We start from the raw sequence: 24,464 nt of genomic DNA on the forward strand, positions 1-24,464 counted from the left end.
AACGCAATGATACCCACGCGCAGTTGGTGAGAACCACCGATGCTACTGGCCCGGAGCTTGGCCGGCGGGACCCGCCGATGCTACTAGCCTACATTAGCTGGTCCGCAAGAATATCGTCAATATTAAACCGGTCTGTGGTGCAAAAAAAGGGTGGGTACGCCTGGTGTTTATGCATTATTTCTACTTCCGGTTTGTGGAGCTTTACCTCCGGTCTTTTCTGCCTCAGTGCGCATGTATGTAACTAATTGCTCTGCAGTCGATCTCGCTTTTCACTAAGGTCAAGGTAGGGGATCCTGGGGTTAAAAAGGCTGGTGAACACTACCATAGAGGATCTTGTCCAAAACCTTGCTGAAATCCATGTGCATTACCTTCATCCTTGTTTTGTCTTCAAAACATTCAAATTAAGTTAGTTAGATACAATATTTCATTAACAAATTTATGCTTGAGATTTAGTTTAATTCAGCAGACATTGTAGGCCTAAGAACCTGTTCACATTGTACTGTTCTGTGCTCTGCAGACTGCCTTTGGTGAAGCTGAGGGATTAGTCTGTCCCTCAGAATTGACTCAGTGAATTTAGCTAACTGGCCTGTAATTCAGAACCACAATCAGGTTTGTTTTCCCAACGTATCATGAAGTTGTTTTTCCATTTTGTGACAAAATACAGTGCAATATATTAAAGTTACTACAAATTACCGTAAGAAAACATAAATAAATAGCGCAAAAAGTTGACCGGTCAGAATGCTGTCAACAGTACACTTCATTAAAAGCATGAAATATGCACTCACCGGCCACTTTTACACGCACCTGTATGATAATACAAATAATCAAATCAGCCAATCATGCGGCGGCTGCAACGCAATGCATAAAAGCATGTATACATGGTAACAAGGTTCAGTTATTTTTCAGACTAAACGTCACAATGGGGAAGAAATGTAATCTAAGTGAATTTGACCATGGAATGATTGTTGTTGCCAGATGGGTGGATTGAGTATCGTAGAAACTACTGATTTCTTGGGACTTCCACGCACAACAGTCTCTAGAGTTTACAGAGAATGGTGTGAAAAACAAGAAAAAACATCCGGTGAGCGGCAGATCTGTGGGTGGAAGCACCTTGTTAATGAGAGAGGTCAGATGAGAATGGCTTCAAACTGACAGAAGGGCAACAGTAACTCAAATAACCACACCTTACAACTGGTGTGCAGAAGCACTTCTCTGAACGCATAACATTTCAAGTTTATAGGGTACCTAATAAAGTGGTTAGTGAGTGTATGTTCATGGTCTTCAGCTACTGTAGCCCATCCTCTTCACGTGTTATGCATTCAGAGATGCTCAACCCAAGAAAGATGGCGCCAGGGCTGGTATGTGCTGTCGGTTGGAGAGATTTGCAATTATCTAATAGGAACAATTAATTTCTGTTAAACATGACAAATTATCTTGTAAAGCTACCAAGTGGTTATATTAAAGTTGATCTTGTGTTATTTTATTTCTTTAGGTTAAAAATGTTCAAGGTGCTTTTAACGCTCTCGGTGGGTCAAGTAAACTTGCCTCAAATCGTAAGTAACCCGTGTAACTGCTTGAGTCACTTGCCCCAGCTTTAACTTGAATTAAAAATAGCAAGAACCTTATCTAAGGGAAATAATTGGGCTGTTATCTAGCTTCAAGATGATTTTCAGCCTTTGTGAGACTTAGTTAATGATTACCCATTGTGAATCACAAAAGCAATTATTTGCAGTTCCTTGTTCCAATAAGGCATATAGCACTGTCATGATTCATATGTGGAGGAAGTTGCTGGAAATTAGGTTAATAAGTTCAATTATTGCTTTATCCATCCAGGGCTAAAATTTACTTGTATGTTCTTATGTATCTAATTTTACTCCTAAAAGTAAGTGAAGATGTTTAGGTCATCAGTCAGTTTTGAACCTAAATTCTGCTGATGCAGGAAGGTCAATCATTCTACTAAATATAAAATCAAGTTATTAACTGAACTGAGGTAGTATCTGTGTACTGTTTGTGTGTGGTGGTTAGATTTGTTATCATTTTAATTTAATGTTGTCAAGAATGTGGCACTTACAAGACAGGATATGGTAAAATGGTGATTAAGTTAAGAGGCTAGCATCAGTGACTTGGAATATTGCTCTGGAGGCACAGCTTCAGTCCCATCTGGCGGCCAGGGAATTTAGTTAAATGAATTGGAAATAAATTTTTAAAAACCTTAGTATCAATAAAGTTAATCATGAAACAATTAGATAGCTTTTTTCCTTATAAACAAATTTTGTTCTGAAAAATTCTTGGCCCTCAATGTTAACGTCTTAACCACCATTAAAATATTTTAAGAATTTAATAGGACTTTTTTTATTTTCTCCTTTCATGATTCCTTCTTTTTCTTTTTCTCTCCTCTTCTCCTGCCCCAAGACCCCATGACTTGCATGTACCCACTGTCCACTGCATGAAAGACTTGTGCATGAGCCACAGACTGCTGTGTGACCTGAATAGCAAAGGACACATAAGATGACAACAGGAAGAAACAGAATACCAGATTTATCCCTGGTGTCAGCTGTTCGGCTTCCTGAAGGTAGCACATCCTACCCAAACCCTGTGCCACTTTAACCCAGCAATAGGTTTGTATAAGTCAGGTTTTCTTCTTTAATAACATTGAATTCAACTATTTTGGATAAACCACCATTCCAGCCTTATATTTCACATTTCCACCTTTTTCGTCTCTTACAAGTTCACATTTCCTTTGTCTCTACATATTTATACCTGCCACAAATGTACCTTTTGTTATTCACTTCCTTTCCGGCTTACCTATGGTAACACCGTAGTAGTATTCAGTCTCTTCTGGTCTCCAGATGGGTTGGGGGGGAGTGGGGGGAATGCACTCCATCTTTTAAACTTGCTTTATTTCTAATTTTTCCCAGTTCGGATCAATGGTCATTGACCTGAATGTTAATCCACGGACGCTGCTTGCCTTTGAGTCCAAAAGTACACAATGTCATCACAGTAAATATTCTTATTTACCCCTTTCCTCTCACCGCTGCTAGATTCTCGCTTGTTCTCACCACCATCTCCATTAACCCCTTCTGCTATCTCTAAGTTGCCAGACTGCTCACTTATCAGTTGATGCTCGATAACTAGAAATTCCCTGCAACGAAATGTTGCAAAGATTGAAGTTACTGGCTTTGTTCCTTACTATAAACTCTATTCCTTGGTCACTATCTGTCTCCCTAGCAAATGATCTGGAATTGATATCCATTGATATCATTGATATCGTGACCCAGTGTTGAACAGGGGGCTAATTCCACCTCTGCTATATTGCATTGTCCACACCATCCCTGCCCAATTCACCTACGTAAACCTTTGCCGATTCTTTGCTATTTCTAATATCGACTATTCACATGCACTCCTAGAAGATCTCCCTTTTCTTTCATCCTCCATAAACACTAAGCCATCCAATGCTTTGGAGCATTGTTTATGGAGCCAGAACCTGTAGAAACTATCAGTTGTGTGTTCAGTCACCTACACTGGCTGTGTTATGAAGGGAGTTCATTTTTAATCTTCAGTTTATTTTCACATTGCTTCTTTTCTCCCTCCCTATCATTGTTATCACATGCAGTCCTGCAGACCATTACAGTTTCTGCTTCTCGCCAGTTGGGCAACCTTGATTTTTTAAAAATTATTGCTGGCAAGCTCTTCCTTAGTCAAAGTTCTGTGCTCTGGAATTTTATTAGTAACCTTAAAGTATGTGCCTTCTTTTTCCTTTAAGGCAGACTTTTTGAAAAAGCACCTCACTGCCCTAGAACCATCTCATGTGAATCATTGACATGTTTTCTTTCACATCCAACACATCTGTAAATGGCCTTTGGATATTTAACCTTTGTTATATAAGCATAAATTATTATTGTTCCCACTGCCTGGTTACTATAAACACGCTATCAGAATTGGAAGATGATTTGCCTGTTTGAAACAACATGTCTCCTTGGGACATGACTCATGTGTAATTTAGAAATGGTGCTGAATAGTTTGATGGGCGGCTACACAGAGGTGAAACAGTGCCTACATTTATGTATTTGGCTAAATTACAGTCCTTCCCATAAGTCTTTGTTGTACCTGTCAGTTTGGTATTGATGGTATTTTACTTAAACTCTTGTGTGCTTGACTTGTGAGTGATTACATTTTTTTTTAATGTTTAATTTGCTTTTTATAACAGTGGCAAAGCAAAGGATCACAATTTAATTCATGCCAAGAAGCAGCTGTTGAGTTAGTAGATTATTTGGAATCATGTTTAACCAAGAGATAATTTAGAGAGCAAAAATACTGTAATACGAATAGAATTCCAATTGGAAAAATAACTTGTTATGTGTCTCTATTCAAATAGCTCTGGCATCACATGACTATGTACTGAAGATAGTCCCGACTGTTTATGAAGATTTAGAGGAAAGGCAGCGTTTTTCCTATCAGTATACAGTGGCACAAAAGGTAAGGTGGTAGAAGTTCTGTTCTGTAACTTTATGACATGGTGTTTTTATTCACCGTTTACCACAATAAATGTAGAATAAATAATGCCTACAGGTAAAGGTTAAATAATAAACTTCCTTACCCCTAAATTGTTCAGTACTTCAGGTTCTTTTTCTTCAAATTACAAAAATCTGTTTTCCATGTAACCTGAATAGGTGTAATACAAAGTGAAACTTATTTACTTGTGCAATACACACAAAATACTAGAGGAACTCAGCAGGTCAGGCAGCATCTATGGATGGAAATAAACAGTCAACAGTCTCACCCTGAGATGTTGATTATGTATTTCCTTCCCTAGATGATCCTTGACTGTTGAGTTCCTCCAGGATTTGAACTGTTTTTTTTTGTAATTTTTTTTTATTGAATTTCATCATCAAACAAACATTTCCATAAGATGTGTTTCAGACATTATGATATACATGCACATAATCATATATATCACAAATCTCCACAAAGTATATATCTGAGGTATACACTTATAGAACAGAGTGGAAAGAAAAAACTTTTTTTGAAAAAAGGTTTTGAGGATCTGCAGAATATCTTGCATCTTTTATTTGCTTGTGGGTTGAATCAGTCTTTGGGATTGCCAGACGACTTACTAGATTTCCATTCCCGTGGGCAATATTGAGGGAGTACGATATTCCCTCAGGATTCACACCACCAGGTTCAGGAACATTATTACCCCTAAACCATCAGGCTCTTGAACCAAAGAAGATAACTTCACTCCACTTGCCCCATCATTGACATGTTCTCAAAACCTATGGACTCACCTTCAAGGACTCTTTATCTCATGTTCTCGATATTTACTGTCCAGTTTGTTGTCTTTTGTGCACTGGTTGAACACCCAAGTTGGTGTGGTCTTTCATCAATTATGTTATTGAGTATGCCTGCAAGAAAATAATTCCCATGGTTGGAAATGGTAACATATATGTACTTTGATAATAAGTTTACTTTGAAATTTAATTGGCAGCTGTGACATCCTTTGAAACACTAAGGCAGTAAATTTTAACTTGGGTTTAAAGGTTTTTGCCAATATTAAAGATTCTGCTCTAGTAATGAATCCTCTTGACAGCATTCCCCTTTAGTGAATGGTACCAAACATACAGAAATTTGCCTGTTAATTATGTCTGCCTCAGAGCTAGAAAAATGACTTGAAACAATTTACTGTACAGGTAGCTGTATTTGAGATCTTCGAGAGAAATGAAAAATAATTGTGTGTATGCAAGCTTCTTCCTCCTATGTAGCCGGGGTGAAAATAGGTGGAACTTGTTTCATGAAACTATGACTGAACTCAATTCAATTACCTTTTTCAAAATCCAGTTTATACTGAACATTTTTGTCTTTCAGGAATATGTTGCATACAGCCACACAGGGCGTATTATCCCTGCCATCTGGTTCCGATATGACCTCAGCCCAATCACTGTAAAATATGTTGAACGGAAACAACCGTTATACAGGTTTATTACAACAGTGAGTAAACACTTGTTAATCATGGTGAAGTACATTTGTTCTGTTGAGCCATTCTGGCACAGACCATTGTACGGCTTTCCACTGACCTTGCCAATCATGAATAATCAAATTAATTGCAAGTTTTCTACATAAAATAGCATATTTGTGAGACTTTGCCTAGTTTTAATTTCTAGCCAGTTATGTGAAATTGTTATTAATAACCATGTGTGGTTTTTGAGTACAACTTTTAGGGACTTTGAAAATGGGGATTTCCTATGACACAATATTCACCATGTGGTTGGTCTCCTGACTTAGTGGATTGCCCAAGAGAATCCCTTAAAAATGAAAATAAATTGAATCACAATTAAAAAGCACCCTGATGCAGTGACGTTGGGTTTAAAAGCATATATAAAAAAAAATCAGGAACTTGACAATATTTAATACAAGTTGAATCCCTGATGTTCTAGGATCTCATATCTTGGTTTAGATTTCAAGCCAGAATGACTGAGGCGAAGTGAGGGAAAAGGCTTCATCTCTCCAGTAAGCAGGTTTGATGTCTAATAAATTTGATCAAGGGCTGTGAGAGTAACTATACTTGGGAACTCCATACAACCATAAGACGCAGGAGCAGAATCAGGCCATTTGGCCCATCGAGTCTGCTCTGCCATTCAATAATGGCTGATTTATTAACCCTTTCAACCCCCATTCTTCTGCCTTCTCTTTGTATCCATTAACACCCTCACCAATCAAGAACCTATCAAACTCCTTTTTCAATATACCCCAATGACTTTGCCTTCACAGCTGCCTGTGGCAATGAAGTCCACAGATTTGCCACACGCTGACTAGAGAAATTCCTCCTCATCTCAGTGACTCCTCGGTAATTCAGGTAGTAAATTAAAGGTAGTGAGACTAGATAGTGGAAGGGAAAGTTTTATATGATATCCAACCAAGCTAGAGATGACCATGTCTGGCTAGATAATACCGACGGCTGCCTAAGATACGTGCACCATTCTGTAGCAGCAGCATTTTTCACCCCGAGCACAATCACCTTGTATTCTCGCCAAGGATATCCTCCATGGTGAGACACCGCAAATGTGAGAAATGAGGTAGACTCAGAATAGACCTGGCGACTCAGCCTGGGCATCTTTAAGGTGGACCATAAAAGGTAGAGATTTACAGTACCTCAATCTGTAACTTAATTGTCAAGCATATCCCTCACTCTACCATTACTATCAAGACTAAGAGTCAGCCCTGGTTCAATGTGTGCAGAAGGGTAATGCAAGAACAGCAGTGGAGATATGTGATGATCTTTAGCTTATAGTTTTGTGAAACAGCAAAATAGTACAGCTTCCATGCTAAATATCAAAACCAGCATGAATAAGTCAAGTGATCTCACATGCTCTGTAGGGCAGTCATGGAGAATTAAGAGGTTAATGGAGGTTCCATGAAAATCTTCACCTTTAAAGATTGCTGGACAGTGAGTGTAATTATTACAGAAGATACCGAAAGATTCACAAGCACACTTGGTCAGAAGCTCTCATTGGAGTGCCATCAACAGAATACTCTCCGTTTGCCTGGATGAGAACAATTTTATCAGCTCTCAAGTCACTTGTCACTATCCAGGGCAAAGCAATCCCTTGATTGGCACATCATCCATCACCCTGAATATTCATCCTTACCTCCACATGCACAGTGGCTGTAGTGTGCTCCATCTACAAAACTCAGTTTTTTTTCTTGTCCAATCTTTGCTGACATCACCTCCAAACCTGTGACCTCTACCTCCTGGCTACCACAATGCACCCTTCTTTGCCCGAAGGACTGCAGATGTTCAGCAGAGTGACTTGCCATCACTTTCTCATAGATTGGCAGTAAGTGCTGGCCTTGCCAGTGCTGCCCATATCCCAAAAATAAATGAAAATAAACTTTTTAATCAACCAGACAAACTTGGTACAGTTCTGAAGGTCCATTTTAATTTCTCTGCATTCTTTGCTTGGTGCTTTCCCTTGCTCTTTCTCCTTTTAGTGTTCTCGTTATCTGGCCAGCACCCCTCCCCAGCACTAGCCAGCAGAGCTCTTTTTCCTTCAGAATCTCTCCTCTCATTCTTTGTCCTCTGATGGTGATTCAGCTCCTCTGGCTAAGTCTTCTTTGAATTTGGAGTCCTTTCTGTACCTGTCCCTCCATGTGAGCACACTTTTTCAAATTTGTCTTGTTTTATCTGCGTATTCTTCCCTCGTTATTTGATCACTCAAGTGATAGCTGAGCACATCGCAAACCATTCTGTTTCATTATCCTGAATGATTAATATTGACTCATCTTTTAACAAGGTGAAATTACTCTTATTTGATCAGAGACAGAGAAAATTGGTCCTTATTTTTTTTTTAAATCTTATATTATTTTGAAAGCTTAACTAATTTCTACTGCAATCTCTTGAACCTCTTTCTGCTAATCAATGAAACAGTAGCCTATGGAGCACTGCTTGAAGCTCAAGTGCCACTTGATACTGTATATTATAGTGAGCTGTCACTTTTGTTCCAATGCCAGTAAATTGCAAATCCAATGAAGCTAATTACTCACCTATGCTACTTCAGGTGAAGCTTGCGTAATGTCTTATTGTTTCAGGAATGATCGTGTTTTTACCGTTGATGGTTTTGTTTATGCCTTCATCTCACCGAATAAGCTGTAATTTTCTGAATGAGTAAACAGTGTTGTTGTATTTTGAAACTGAACACTATTTATTAGGGTTATTAACGGATTGAGACATTCAATGGCCCAAAATTTATGGTTGTAAATAAACACTTGTACTTGTTGTTCATTTCCTTTGGAAATTTCCCTGAACGTTACAGTGGAGTTTGTGGTGTGAATTTTGTGTTGGACCAGCACTCACAAAGATCTCTGACGTCTAACCAAAGTGATTTTATTTACTACTGCCCTTGGAGTGCATAATGTACAAATATAGGCAGGGAGTTAAACATCTTCCCAAAATTTCAGAAAGTGAAGTAAACGTGCATCAGATTCAATACAGAAATTTTTGTGCGCCTGAATATACTAATATAAATTATTCTTATAATCATTGTTAAACAAGGTAATACACATGCACAACATTCTATTGCTATGCTGTGGATTACAGTGAACTTGTGGCACAGCGATAGCTTAATAGCAATGAATGATAAGCGTAATACTTCCCTCAAAGTACATCGACTAAATGCTTATCAATATTAAAAAAGCTTAAGACTCACAGATTGCTGTTTCAAAGGCAAATAAAGAGAGGATGGAGATGGAGGTATTTCTATCATGTTTCCTCCAAGTCGAAAGCCAAATTAACTTGCAGCAGAAATGATGAAAAAAGACGGTTTACAAAAAGGAAATGATGTTTGTACAAAATGAACAATGGTCTCTTGAGGCAGAACATTGACCAACTGAGCAATGGATCACGTTAAAGAACATTCCCTGTTAACATATCTAGAAGGAAAAAAGACACAGTATTTTTGAGAACTTTGAATTTTTTTTGGTACATAAGGGTATAAAAGAAAGGTTGAAATATCACAAATAATTGATTTAAAAATCATAAAAACTTCAAATATTTATCTCATAGAATGAGATACCACACCATTTTTGGCTGAAGAAATATTATGCAGTAAATTTGGCAAGAAAACTGTTGAAAACTTACTTCACATGCCATGAAGCTGTCTTCCCTAATTTGAAGCAAAAAATCACTGACACCTATATCTTGGATTTCAGCTGGAAATGTTGACTTCCTTTTTATTCCTTTTTATAGGTGCTGTCTTCCTCCAGCATTTTGTGTGTTTGTTCAACAACATCTTGATTACTGCATTTATCTGCGCATGAAAATACTGCAAAGTTCCTTCTGTTTAAGTGTAGTGATTTCACAATATGAAGTTTCACTATCATTATTGTTCCAACCTGTGAGCCATTAAGAATGATTGAATTTAAGGGAGTGGCCATTATCTTTTAATTTACTCGTAAAGGTTTATAGAGCTTATATAAGTGGAAAAAAATACAGGTCCTTTGGCCCACAATGTTGTGCAGGATCTGCTCTACTTCAATATGCATTTCAAAATGTATTTTAATTGTTCTGAATGAAAGGCTTGTGAAATAGAGTGATAAGCTTCCATTGATTGAAGATTTCCAGTGTGATACTTTAGACTTTAAACCTGTAATCAAAGGATATAATTCGTATAGGCCAAATTTAGAGATTGATGGTGCTAATCCTGAGGACTTTGCATCATTGTTGCTATGGATTTACATGAATCATCGTAGTTGACTGAAAGTTACCCAGGACTGTTTCTAGGGAGATTATCTGGTGGATGGCAGATGGTACATTGTTCATGGAGCAAACATTGGGAATAAAGATGCCATTTTCACACTTACACAGCAAGTACATATTCATCAAATGGTATGGGTCATAATTTTAGTCCAATAAAATTGTCAAGATATGAACTTGCAATTATCCATAAAGCATTTATAAAATTAAGCATGTTAATCTAAATCTGATGACCTTACTTAACCTAACCTCTGTTAAAATGCAATAAAGATTAATAGTAGTACGAAAACCTACCAGATCTCCTCGAGTAGCATTAGAATCAACTATTTATATCCTGATATATGATGTGGTGTATCTATTTTCATTTATGTTCTTCTTAAGAAGCTTTGGGAGTTTATGTGAAAACAGCTTTGAGATCCAGTAGTTTACAGTCCATTTGAAAGTTAGAAATTATAAGTATGCATCGTTTTAGAACCACAAAATATTGCTTGTGAGGTATCCATTAAGCATCCTGTTTTGTCAAATAAACAGACAATGGGATAATATGAGAGGCCATTACAAACTGCATTGAATGTGAAAAATGTCTCTTTGCACTCTTTAAGGTATGTGCTACTTAAGTACCCAAGATCAGTTTTTCTTTCCCCATTTTGGTTTAAGTATTTAGAAGACGGACTTATTTTTGTGTCCTTACCTACTTTCTAACCCAAAGATGTTTGATTTGTTTTTTATGTAACCTGAATAGTAGATCAATGAAGCAGAGTACCTAGTTCAGCACTTAGTGGGAACAATACTGAAAGAAATGCTTCCTGTTTAAAAGTTTTGGAACAATTCAGACTAGAATCTCTTCTGCTACTGCACTGTAATATTCTTCTTAATTGTATGAAGTTATTCAGAATCTTTTTTATACTTCCAAGATTTCAATATTAAGTAGATGGACTAGCCCAGTGGATTTTGACATGGGTGTGATGCTGCTCAACATAGAACTCTACAGCACAGTACTGACCTTTTGGCCCACAATGTTGTGCTGACCGTTTAACTTATACTGAGATCAATCTAACCCTTCCTTCCTGCATGTCTCTCTATTTTCCTTTCATCCACATGCTTACCTAAGAGCTTCTTAAATGTCCCTAATGTATCTGCTTCTATCAGCACCCTTGGCAGGGCGTTCTGCATGTCCACCACTCTCTGTTGAATCATTGCTGAATTACTATTGATACTGAAAAATGTTTTAATGTTACTGCACTGTAGCTACTCTAATTTTACACACATCTTTACCTCCCCCTCACTCTCTACTTTCCAAAGAGACTTCCTCCATGATTCTGTTGTCCATTCATCCCTCCCCACTGACTTCCCTCCTGCCACATACCCTGCAAGCAGAACAAGTTCTACAATTGCTCAGGAATGCCCTGAGCATTCCCTCAGATGAAACAACAGTTCACCTCAGATCTGTCCGGTTATCTACTGTATCTGGTGTTCCAGCAGTGACCATCTCTGCATTGGTGAGGCCCGACATAGATCAGAGGAGTGCTTTGTTGAGTACCTTTGCTCTGTCTGCACCAAGCCGAATATCCTGATGGCTAAACATTTTAATTCAAATTCCCATTCTGGTATGTCGGTCCATGTCTTCCTGTAGTTGCATGATGAGGCCACGCTCAGCTTGGAGGAATGACACCTCATATTCCAAATGGGTGACCTTCAACCTGACTGCATGAATATCGATTTCACTGACTTCCAATCATTTGTTCCCTCTCCCACTTCTCTCTCTTTCCATTTCTTATTCTGGATCCCACCTTACCCCTTTACAGCTGTCTACCACCTCCCTCTAGTGTCTCTCCTCCTTCCCTTTTTCCCATTGTCCACTCTCCTCTTCTATCAGGATCCTCCTCTTCCAGCCATTTACTTTTTCTGCCAGTCAGCTCCCAGCTTCTCATTTCATAGCCGTTAACCACCCAGCTACCTTTCCACTCACATATTTTCACATATCACCTTCCAGCTTTTACTCCTCCTCCTCCCCACTCCCATTTCTTACACTAGCTTCTGTCCCCTTCCTTTTCAGTCCCGTTGAAGTGTCTTGGCCCAAAATATCTCTTTATTACTTTCCATAGATTCTGCTGGCCTGATGAGCTTCTCCAGCATTTTTGTGTGTGTTACTCTAATTTTACCTAGCTTTATTATTTGAATGTAGCTACAATTGAACATTGATTTTTTACCAAAGTAGTGTAAGATTGTCTTGCTTGGCCTTTTCTCCCTCCTAACAGTTCTGATTTCACTTTAAGCAGCTGACCAAGGAGATGTTTTTGGTGTTAGTTGCTATTAATTTTAGTTTTGCAGTTGGCTTTGAGGAAATTCTTCTAAGTGCTTAGTTGATTTACTTCAAAGAAGATGAAGGAAGTGCACAGGCTGAAGCATTTGAGATTCTATAATATCCAGTTTTCAATGTTGGAACTCCAGGTCATACTTTTGTGGGACAAGATACTGAGCAGTAATCTCTGATTGCGTAGTAGAAATGGATAGTGCTGGACCATAGACTATATTGAATGCTAGCCCGACCTTTGTAATGGCAACAGTTGTACAATTTAATATTTCAGAAATTTGCATAAAATATTGGGGAAATAATATTGAGGGACAAAATGAAACTGTTATTCTGTTGTATATTGTAGAGTTAAAAGTTGCTACAAAATACAGTAAGTAGATTAATTAGGGCCCTTTTTAAACTGAATATCTGAATAATTTAAGTACACAATAAGGGAGAATGGGACTTGTGTGTTTGCTCTGTTGAAAGATGGCATGAGCTTGATGGGCTGAAAACCCACCCTCTGTGACATACAGAGATGTAACTTTGCATGTACAGCCATCTGTTTCTTTGAACAGCCACCTGTTTCTTTTACATTTTGTTTTGGAACCAATCCTTAAAGTGAATTTTGTTTGCCAAATATTATGCATGTAGATGATGAGGTTTCAGTTGTACAGTCTAACTCATTATATGTGTTTTAATCCTTAGATTTGTGCAATCATTGGAGGAACATTTACAGTTGCCGGGATCATAGACTCCTGCATTTTTACAGCATCTGAAGCTTGGAAGAAGATTCAGTTGGGCAAAATGCACTAACAGGAACATATAAAGTCGCCGAGCCAGCCTGGTTTGCCAGTAACTGGTTTAAATTCTCTTGCATCTTTTTTTCTATTTATGTCAGGCCATCATCCAAGTTAGCTAGATCTTGGGCAATTTGTTTTTTTTACATCTGCATTATTGCAAATAGAAAACTGTCAAAAATGAAGTTTGCATATCGAAAATGAAAATGTTCTTGAATGGAAAAATATTATTCTGCACTTCTCTCTTTGCTGGTAGTAAGTTATATTTGGAAATAAATCAGGACAATGGTTGAAGAAAGACTGGGAAGGATTTGAGAAAGACAAATTTACTAATTTTAGCTTTAGTCACGGATGTAGCACTGGACAATGAACCACCTGTTTCTTTCACATTTTTATGCCTCTTTGATGAAAGTTGAGGGTAATCAGATTTTTTTCTAGTTTCTTTTAACAAAGATCAACGTACTACTTAATCATTAGTTGACTCTGTCTTTAGATTTCTGATGATCTCAACCAGAGAAAGTAGTATTGTCATGCAAATGATGGGTTATAATTTCATGAATTATTTGATTTTTAATAAAATGTGTGAAAATGCCATATTTGTGTTGTTTGGTATCCTAAGCTATCTTGTATGCTATGCCTTGTTCTGCACATAGGCAAAGATTAACTGGCATATTGTAAGTGTTTAAAAGAATGTGTTGCATATATGTAAATTGTGAAAGCTATGAGGGTGTTGTAAAATTATAATCTGTGTTCAGATTAAGTGCCATTTTGGTATTGTTACTTATCAGTATAGTCACCTACTCAGCACATTAAATCTGAAAGCTTACTGGATGCAACATTAATGCTTGATTTTAGGTAAAAATCTAGAAATTAGTTGAAAATGTGGTGGTGAAAGGCTCAGCAGGAAAATATGTAGTTGGTTTCCAGTGTTTATTAGTATAGCTGTTGAATATTCTTGCCCCACAGTTTTGATTATCAACCTTAGTGAAACTTGTTGTCCATATGACTCCACACATTTAGGGCAAGCAACCAAAGATGAATTTCCTCCTGTGCTTTACTTCTGTAAGCTGAAGTTATTTGAAATAGTTAAAAAGAATAGAAGATGCGTTCTTTGTAAGGTTATTAAAAACTTAGTGACACTCATGAAGCAGCTAATTCAATTGATAAAAGGTATCAGCAGCCATGTTATCAGAAGATCAGCTGTCATGTGAGAAAAATAGCTTTAAGGATATTTTTTAAAAATGCTGATGAAAAAGAATGAATAATAAAATGTTGCTGTTTTATTTTAACAATGCATACATACCAAATATCTTGAATAATAGTATGATTCATTTTACAAAAATGACTGAAACTATATGTTTCTTCAAAAATACTATTCAGAATTGTGAAAAGTCTTTTTTTTTCATTCATGGGAATGCTCTTGAGTGGCCACCTTCTTGGACCTCTGAAGTTCAGGGTGAAGATACCATTGCAATAGTTCTGGGTTATGTGTGTGTCTAGGATATTATTTCAATGGTCCTGAAAGACCTTCAAATGTCCTTCTTGTAAGGGGGGAATTTTGTAGGTGGTGGTGTTAACAATAATTTGCCATTCTCAGAAGTCACATCATTGGTGGCATGATAGTGTAGCGGTTAGCACAATGCTTTACAGTGCAAGTGATCCAGGCCCAATTCCTGCCTCTGCCTGCGAGGAGCTTGTACACTCTTCCTATAACCACGTGGGTTTCCTCCGGGTGCTCTGGTTTCCTCCCACAGTCCAGAGACATTCCAGTTGGGCATTATAAATTGTCCCACGCTTACAATAGAATTAAACCGGGGGATCGCTGGGTGACGTGGCTTGAAGGTCCGGAAAGGCCTCCTCCACACTGCATGCCAATAAATAAATAAATATGATTTAATAAAGCTTAGCTGAAAATTAATATGTGGTAAAGGCCAAAGATGAAATATCTTAAGGTAGCTGTGTTTGCAAGCAGCTCATCATTGTCCAGAGGCTGAGATGATTAACCCCTGATAACTACAACTGCCTTCATATGAGATGTGACTCCAGGCATAATGTTTACTTTTCTCCCACTAGTTCCAATCAGCTTGAAGTCCAATCAGCTGCTGCCATGGAATCAAGGACTTTTTCACCTTGCTTTGGGATTCTGCTTCATTCCTGATACGGGCCGCAGTGTAATACCGAGTGCTGGAGCTTCCTTGTCTTGATGGAATCCAAACTGAGCACTGTCAAGCAAGGTAACCAAGAGTGAATGGCACCAGGAGTTGATGGTAATACTTCAGTGAGCAGCTAAGTTAATGGTCGAGGGTAGATTGATGCCGTTGTAATGGCTGGGCTATTCTTGTCTACTGTTTGAGTTATGCCATACCTTGTATAGGCTGATGACATGGTTAATTCTAATCGCTAGTCCTCAGCATTACAGCTGAGATGTTATTTGGGCCAGAGTGTTGATAATCTAGTGCATTCAATTCCTTGTTAATGTTCTGTGTATTGATTCACTTTGGTTGAGACTAGCTCCCTGTAGTGGTAGTATACAAGAGGCAAATTTAGCCCACTGCCTACCAACACATGCTGAAGCCTGGCACCACTGAAGGTGAATGTTTCCTGGAAGCCGTGTTCATCTGTAAGTTGTTCAATTGTTCGTTTCTACAAACTTTGATTTAATCTTTGAAAATTGAAATGGTATAATATAGTAGGAAGAAATATTTTCCTGAAATTTACAGATTTCTTGTCTTCTGTTATAATTCCTACTGTTTAGGTATAATCCTGTTTCATTGCTTATGCGGTTCTTGTTTGAAGGCCAAATTTGGACTTTTGAGACAAAACATCTGAAGTGTCATGCATCACAAAGGTTTGGTTCTGTCTGAATAATTACTTTCATTTGTGTATGCTTTATTTGAGCATTTATGCAAATCGAATAGGAGCTACCTGGTCACACCTTGAAAGAATGTGCAGTGCCACTTTTTAGAACAATTTCCTTTTGTATTGTTATGGTAACATGAGCAAGTTAGCTTGCTTCTGTTCTGCATTGCTGCAAGAAGTATGCCATCTGCTAGCTTACTGGAGCTGCAGCAGTGCCAAATGACATTTTTAGCAATGAACTTAAATTATACTCAACACAAAATAACGTTTTTAGATTTGAGATTGTTCCATACTTCCATCATCATCCTCTAACAAATTGGATTGAAAATTACAGCTGTGTGTCCTCTGGGTGTAACTGCATTGACGATGTATCTGTTTTTTTTCATTTAAGTTATGCCATTCTTGCAACACTGACATAAAATAGTCCATCTTATTAAATATTGCAGAAGTTCCACTTTAATAATGAACACTGGGAAAATACATTTGTATGTGTTTTACTGATCAAAGTATTTTAATGACAGCATTTTGCAGTAGATGGGTTAATCAGGGGAAGAGCAGTGCAACTGGATGAAAGGACAAATGTTGAAGAAAGTTTCTCTCTTCCCGGAGGATATTCAGACATCCGTTTACTTTATGGGTGTTTCCGTCTTGTTAAGGGCTGCAATGATTAAGCACAGATGAAAATTGCTGTACAGCTTATCTTTCCCTTCTGAACTCCCCTCCTTTACATTACCATTTACATTTTTTAAGTTTGTGCACTTATTAAACAAAAGAAAATCAGAAATTATACTGCATTATTTGTTGGCAAAATTTGGAGTTTGATAGGAGTTTTGATCCTTTGCTTCCTGAAATTGTTAAAATGAACAAAATTTATATCTAATTAAAGAAATTACCATGGTAATCTTGGGACTTGTGTTCTTGTATAAATATTAGCAGTAGATGTCGCCTGCAGCTTCATTAAGTGTGAATTCAGTGGACTGCATGGAACTATATGTACTATTTGGCGACTGAATAAGTTGCCAACTAAATGTAAATGTATTTGTTTCATCAGACGGGGAACGTTTGTGGCTTATTTAAATGAGAAGTGAAGTAAGCTCTAGAAGATTCATAGGATGTGTGGGCACATATTGGTAGCAATGACATAGTGATTTGTTCTGTCATATTAATCATAATTTGGAGACAAGGTGCACAAGACCAAAACTTTAACAAGGTCTTATTTCTCAATATTATTCTTCAATTTGTTCCATAAATGGAAATGATTTAGGATTTCTACTCATGCATAGATTTTACAAATTATCTGCTGGTGGAAAGTCTGAAGCTATGGTACATGGTTTCAGGCATTGGAGAATAAGATGAGAATTTTCTCTGGTTAGGCTGCAGTGTTTGGAATTCTCTGCGCCAGAGGGCTTTATGTTCAAAGATACATTTTAAGGCCTTGGGAAATTTGAGGATGACTGGTATCATGTCGAAAAGTGGAGTTTAAGTCAAACAAGGGAAACAAAGAGTTTTACTCCCTCATGTTGTGGGATGGATGTAAGATTTAAATAAATTCTAAATTCTAAATATTTTCATCAAGTGAAAGATTCTTTCAGATGCAGTGGTTCCCTCCATCAACTTTATTTTCCTTTGCTACGCAGGTTGACTCTGTGGTTAAGAAGGCATACGGTGCATTGGCCTTCATCAATCATGGGATTGAGTTTAGGAGCCTATGTTGCAGCTATATGGGATCCTGGTCAGACCCCTCTTGGAGTACTGTGCTCAGTTCTGGTTGTCTCACTACAGGAAGGATGTGGAAACCATAGAGAGGGTCAAAGGGGACTTATAAGGATGTTGCCTGGATTAGGGAGCATGCCTTATGAGAATAGCTTGAGTGAACTCGGCCATTATTCCTTGGAGTGACGGAGGATGAGAGGTGACCTGATAGAGGGGTATAAGGTGATGAGAGGCATTGATCGTGTGGATAGTCAGAGGCTTTATCCCAGGGCTGAAATGGCCACATGAGAGGGCACAGTTTTAAGGTGCTTGGAAGTAGGTACAGAGGAGATGTCAGGGTAAGTTTTTTTACGCAGAGAGTGGTGAGTGTGTGGAATGGGCTGCCGGTGACGGTGGTCGTGGCGGCTCCTGGTCAGGTACATGGAGCTCAGAAAAACAGAGGGTTATGGGTAATCTTAGGTAATTTCTAAGGTAAGGACATGCTCGACACAGCCTTGTGGCCCGCAGAGCCTGTATTGTGCAGTAGGTTTTCTATGCTTTTTATGTTTCTAATATCATTGCTATTCTGTAAAATTGTAATATTTCTACAAGGGAAACAATATATGACAATAAATATACTTATAAAATTTCACAGAATCTCTGAAATTTTATTGGGATGTTTAATCCTACCACATTTAACCTTACAAAATGTGCATCACTTGGAGGAATGTCATTCGTGGAGAGATGTAGGACAGAAACAGTATTTTGGCCTACTGTATCTCCACATCAGTTATTCATAATCTAATTGAACGAGCGGTAGGTGTGGAAGCTCCTCGTGATAGTATCAAAGATGATACCTGAATTCCTTTTCAGGAATCCAAATACTTTCACACAAGTTTTACACTGATTCATCAGCATTCCATCTACATGGCTTTCGGATGATTTCTTTCTATCGTAGCAATGTGACTTTTTTTTGAAGGGGGATACATTTTTGAATTTGCATCAATCCGTATAAAAGGCCATGCTTATGAGTGGAGATTATATTGTAAGGGAAGCGTCAACTTCCAAAGGCCAGACTCTTCCTGTACTTTTCCACTGCCAGTCGCCATGAGGTATGCTGCATGTAAAGGCTGTATAATCCAATTATGTAAATGTTTAAATAATTAATGTGACCACAATAAATAAAACTTGAACTATTTCACTACGTTGCATGGCTTAGTTGTCTTTATTTTTGTTCAAAGTTTCTCTCTGCATTTTTGACCTGTAGTCATTTCTGGTAAGGAAGCAGACTGTTGGCTGACTCCCATGTGATTGCCAGCAAAAATCAAGCACCATAGAAGCTGAGAGTGGGAACTAAATTTTGATTTTCTTCCAGGTTTCAGTGGAAAATTGCCTCGTCCCAACTTCATTTTGTGGCTTCCACCCACAGAAAGGCCATAGTGACTGGTTGAATCAGTGTGTTGTGTTTCTTGCAGAGAAAGCCATTCTTAGTGAAGTCTGGCAGCTTTGTTCGATAAAACTTCAGAATAATCTGTAAAGTGTCAGAAGGTTTGACACTGCAGGTAGAGATTACTGCAAATAGTATGAAGAAATGTCATGATTTTTATGTCATCAGTTTAATTATTAGTTAAATTAGTAGCCTTCTAATTGTTCTTGTAGGGATAGGGGGTAGAAGATTGTATATTAATAACATATCTTTAATGCCAAATGTATTCATTAAAACATATAATGAAAATATTTTTATTTTTTGATTACTCAAGGCATTTATTGTCCAACTCATATTACCCTTGAGAAGATGACAAATTGCCTCCTTGAAATATTACAGTTTTTCTGCTCAAATTATTCCACACTGTGGTTAGAAAGGTTTGGAAAATTTGAATGCATTACTAAAGTCACTGGGTCAAAAACACTGATATATTCCAAATTGCAACACTGTGTGACTTGGAAGGGAACTTGCACTTGTGTTTCTTTGCACCTACTGTCCTTCCCTTTCAAGGTGGTTATGGATTTGGAAGATCTTTCAAAGTAGCCTTGGTGAATAACTGCAGTTTACAGATCTGTGGTATACAACATGTGGCCCACCAGCTCTCTCCTACAGCCTGGTCAGAGTCACCAACACTATTAACACAAACTCAAATCTGTCACAAAACCTAACAGACTCCTCCGCTGGTTAGAACTCAGAAGGACATACTCTGCTTTATAACAACTGTTGGCTTTGGAAGTTGTTCCACATCCATTCTCAATTATAACTGCATTAATCTGGTGTTAAAGCCCTTTCTTTCCCCCAAAGTGTCAGAATCAAAGTGCTTTTCCAAGTCGCACTCAGGATGTCCCTGGCTGCTTTAAGACCACTGAAGTACATTGGTTGCCATGTTTCTGAAAGTACAATTTGCACACAATAATGGTTTACTTGTGGGATAAATTTTGGCCAGGGATGTGGTAATATTCAAGTGTTCCATGAAATTATTCTATTGAAAAGAAGTGATTTTGTCCAATAGTATTGTACTGACTCATTATTTCACAATATTTTCACCTGGATTTTCATGCTCAGTGCTTGAATCTGCATCCTACTGACTTGGAGGCAAGAGTGTTATGAACTGAGCCACAGCTCATGTAAAATATTATACATTTTAATAAATGTCACCCTTAAAATCACTGCCCAAATAGCTTCCTTTATTGCTAACTTCCACTCTCCTCTGTCTATTTTATATTGATTCCACTACTGAAAGCACAAAATACATTAGAACATTCCAATGAACTCTTGGCATTCAGTTAACAGCCAATTTGCTGCCCAACCATTACACTGTTGACTGTCTAAATTGGGATTCCTCAATTCATGCATGAACTTAATGCATAAATGACCATTAAATAAAGGCAAGAAGCATATAATGACAACATTCTCCAGTTGTGCTGGCTACCAAGCCTCCAGGCTTGTTGAGAGTTGTGAAACTTGATGAGCAAATTATGCTCCCAAGCACAAACGTTCCATCATGACTTACTGCATTTTAGATATAGTGATCTTTAATCGGTCGATGTTTGGCAATTTCAGATAAACTTGAGTTTCTATGTCGCTTTGTATTGACATTACTCATTGCAAATATGTGAAAGGTTAGTGTTTTTAATGAAATGCAATACACACAAAATGCTGGAGGAACTCAGCAGGCCAGGCAGCATTTATGGAAAAGCATAGAATGTCGACATTTTGGGCTGAGACCATTCATGAATCCTGCTGAAGGGTCTTGGCCCAAACCATCGACTGTTTACTCTTTTCCATAGATGCTGCCTGACCTCCAGAGTTGTCCAACATTTTGTATCTGTTGCTTTGGATTTCCAGCATCTGCAGATTTTCTCGTATTTTTATTTGAATATAAGTTGAGTTAATTGTTCCAAATAGATAGTCTTGAGTTATATTTCAATATGCCTGTTAGTGTTTTTCTCTACATGTGAAGGATGGTTAAGAATGCTCATGATTTATAGTTTGTTTTTTTTAAGAAAAATGTTATTTTCTAACTCCATGATGTAACTGGACACATTAAAGGATGGAGAAATTTATGAATATTATACAGTAATAGATTCTTAACTACAAACAGTCAATACTTATTTAGATTTCTCCACATACTTGTGACAGATATTCACACAGATATTGAAACATGCATATTTATGGCTTGAGAAATGCCTTTAATTAACAAACTATGTCAGTTTAATTGTAGATTACTTAAAATTGCTGAAAAAGCCAAAACATGTACAGATAAATAATTTCAGCCATTGCAAGTTAACTTTAGTACGTGAAGGGATGAAAGAAATTAACAACAAATTTATTTAATTCTACTCTGAAGATGGACATACTCTTAGTGCAATTAGGATATAAATAAGCGTGTGAATAAAGATACATTGTATGTGGCTCTGCCACATTTATATTAATTCATGTGCCAGGCCAATATAGTATCTGCTATACACAATAATACAGGGAACTGACGGTTGTGACGTAGCCTGATCATTTGAAGTGTCAAAGAAACTCTGTGTAATACATATAGTTTAATTTCTTACCAAACTCAGTTTGAGGTACTTTGGATGAGACTCTTGGACATACATTTATCAGGCACTAACTGGCCTTTCAAACTCCCTATGAAGTAAGAAGGTAATACTGTCTGCCCTGTTGGTAAAGGTGGTTTTGTCAGTAGCAGGAGCACACACTGGTGATAATATTGAAACCCAGATTCTGCACATCTTGCAAACATTTTACATTTTAACGCTTTTATCCCACTTTCATTTACTATTTGCTGAACGTACACACAGTGCAGCGCACTCTCACTGCTGTTATTTAAAGAGACAATATTGTGCTTGTTGGTGTCTTTCAGACAGTTAGTTGGCCTCTTGCATTACTTAACACTTGTTTTCATAAAATACTTTGCTGGTCTTGCATTTTTGTTTGCTTCAGAGAAATTTGGTTTTGAAAATAGACTGTCTTCTGAGCTGGACGGTGGAGGGAAATAGGAAGGAAGGCACCACCGAGGACCTTTGAGAATGTCACAACATATATTCACAGGGGCGATTCAAAGAGCATTTCCTCTTGTGCTTTGGCCTTTATCAGTCAGCTGCGTCAGCTGCCGAGCTACAAATATAACTTCACACCAGGATGTGAATGGTATCAAAGGAGGGGCAAGGCAGCATCCAGCAAAAACCTTTCTTCTGAAGGCTGAGACGAGCAAAAATTAACCCAGCCCTGCCATTATACTCATCATATATCTGCAGTTTTTCCCTCATTTCACCAGAAAACTAAACCAGCATGAGATTGGCAACAAATTCATGAGATGTATTTTCATCTGTCAGTGTTAATTGATAAAAGTTCAATATTTATACTACCCACCCATGCAAATACACTGAAGCCTGTTGAAAATCACTTTTGTGGGAGATTGATGTTGGAGACATGTAGTATAACTTTTGTGGATAACTTCAAGCAAATCTGTATAGACAGGTCTTGGCTTGCAGTCTGTACAATTTCCGTATAGACTGCTGTGGTCTGGCCCAGTTAGCTGTAGAACATTCTTGGGCACTGGTCTGGCAGAGTGACTGGGTAACGAATACCTCTGCACCTTATTTTAACCGAGAGTTCAAAAAACACTTGTCAACAATGAACCCCTAGGCGATAGCGGGCTTCCATTGCCAGAAACATGAGCTGCAGCAATAGCTAAATGAAATTTTGTACCCAAATTCTACTGCTGTGGAGATTATATTAGTGGGTTCTTACATCAGTAGGTAACATAATAGAGTTGATGGATCTGACTGTGTTGGGTCAAATTACCTCCATCTTCTGAATAAGGCCTTCAGATGACTTAAAAAAGCATAGCTCTCAGTGCTTTATTGCATTTTCGCTGGAAAACTGCCCAGTACATCAAGGTTTTTCCAATTAATTCCTTTAACCTTTGGGATCTTGAGCTTGCAGTCTGCAACTGAATCCTCCTCTTCATCTGTAGCTGTGCCATCCACTTTATGGTATGACCTCAATTCCATGGTAAGGTATAGAGGCAGAATTAGGCTATTTGGTCCATTGGGTCTGCTTTTGTGGCTGATTTTTGTTTTAAATCCAATGTTATGGCTTTCTCCCTCTAACCCTTAATCATCATACCAGTGAAGAACCTATCAACCTCTGCCTTAAATATGTTTAATCACTTGGCCTCCACAGTGTCAACAAATTCCACAGATTCATGACCCTGTGGTTTAAGAAATTCCTTCTTATCTCTGCTCTAAAGAGAGGTCCCTTTATTCTGATACTATACTATGCACTCAGATCTTGGATTCTCCTACTAATGGAAACATACTCTCCTCTTCCTATTGATTTCAGCCTTTCAGTTGGTAGCTCTTCATCCATTCACCTTTTTCTAACACGAGACCACTTATCAACTCTCTCCTGGTCTATTTGATGCAGTAACTGAGACAGCCAGGAGTGAAGATAACCGATGTCACATTTTGGTGTGGTTCAATATTTTTGAGAAATTAGAGCAATTTCTTTTCATGTAATACCTGGCAACTTTGTCCCACAGTTGATGATGGATGGATGCTTTATTTCCCTTGGAGGAAGGAGAATATCTTCGCCTCCGTTATTGATGCCAGAGTTTCAAAGGAACCATTAGAGATACAATTCCTGCTCTTGCCTTCCCTAAGCTATGCCTCAACAAGAGTTCCTTGTGGCTGCTGATTTAATGTCTAAGAAATTGTAGATTGGAGATTAGCAGGAAGTAAATTTAGAAGGTTCCTTAAGGTTGTCATAGCCAGTGTAGGAGTGTGTGTAGTAGGGACAAGCTCTCACTACCTATTAAATGCTCCTTATGGCATGCATCTCAAATAGCCTCTGACAACCAAATCCAGCTCCTGGCCTCCATGTGTGGCTTTGTTATTACGCCAGACAGAACCATTTCTACTGATGGAAAGAGCGGCAAAGAGTGGATTACTGGCGCTTTGAAACGAATTGCTTCGGGCAGATGAGGCAGCTCATCTAGGAGAAGGATAACTGATCTCAAACCTCGGCTGCCTTGCGGCTACACCCAGTCATGAGGAAGGCCTCAGGAGTAAATGC

At 38.1% G+C, this 24,464-nt stretch overlaps 1 protein-coding gene across 2 annotated transcripts in view; it reads left to right on the forward strand.

The window, feature by feature from the left end:
• ergic1 (endoplasmic reticulum-golgi intermediate compartment 1) overlaps positions 1-13,933 on the forward strand; it is an 83,334-nt gene extending 69,401 nt beyond the window's left edge. For both annotated transcript variants that reach the window (XM_059990204.1, XM_059990203.1), the window contains exons 7-10: positions 1,493-1,553; positions 4,376-4,476; positions 5,863-5,985; positions 13,248-13,933. In XM_059990204.1, the coding sequence (XP_059846187.1) occupies positions 1,493-1,553; positions 4,376-4,476; positions 5,863-5,985; positions 13,248-13,355 (393 nt within the window). In that variant the 3' untranslated portion in view covers positions 13,356-13,933. The remainder of the gene's footprint in view (positions 1-1,492; positions 1,554-4,375; positions 4,477-5,862; positions 5,986-13,247) is intronic.
• The last annotated feature ends 10,531 nt before the right edge of the window (positions 13,934-24,464 follow it).

This window comes from Hypanus sabinus, chromosome 15, assembly GCF_030144855.1.
Source record: "Hypanus sabinus isolate sHypSab1 chromosome 15, sHypSab1.hap1, whole genome shotgun sequence".
NCBI lineage: Eukaryota > Metazoa > Chordata > Chondrichthyes > Myliobatiformes > Dasyatidae > Hypanus > Hypanus sabinus.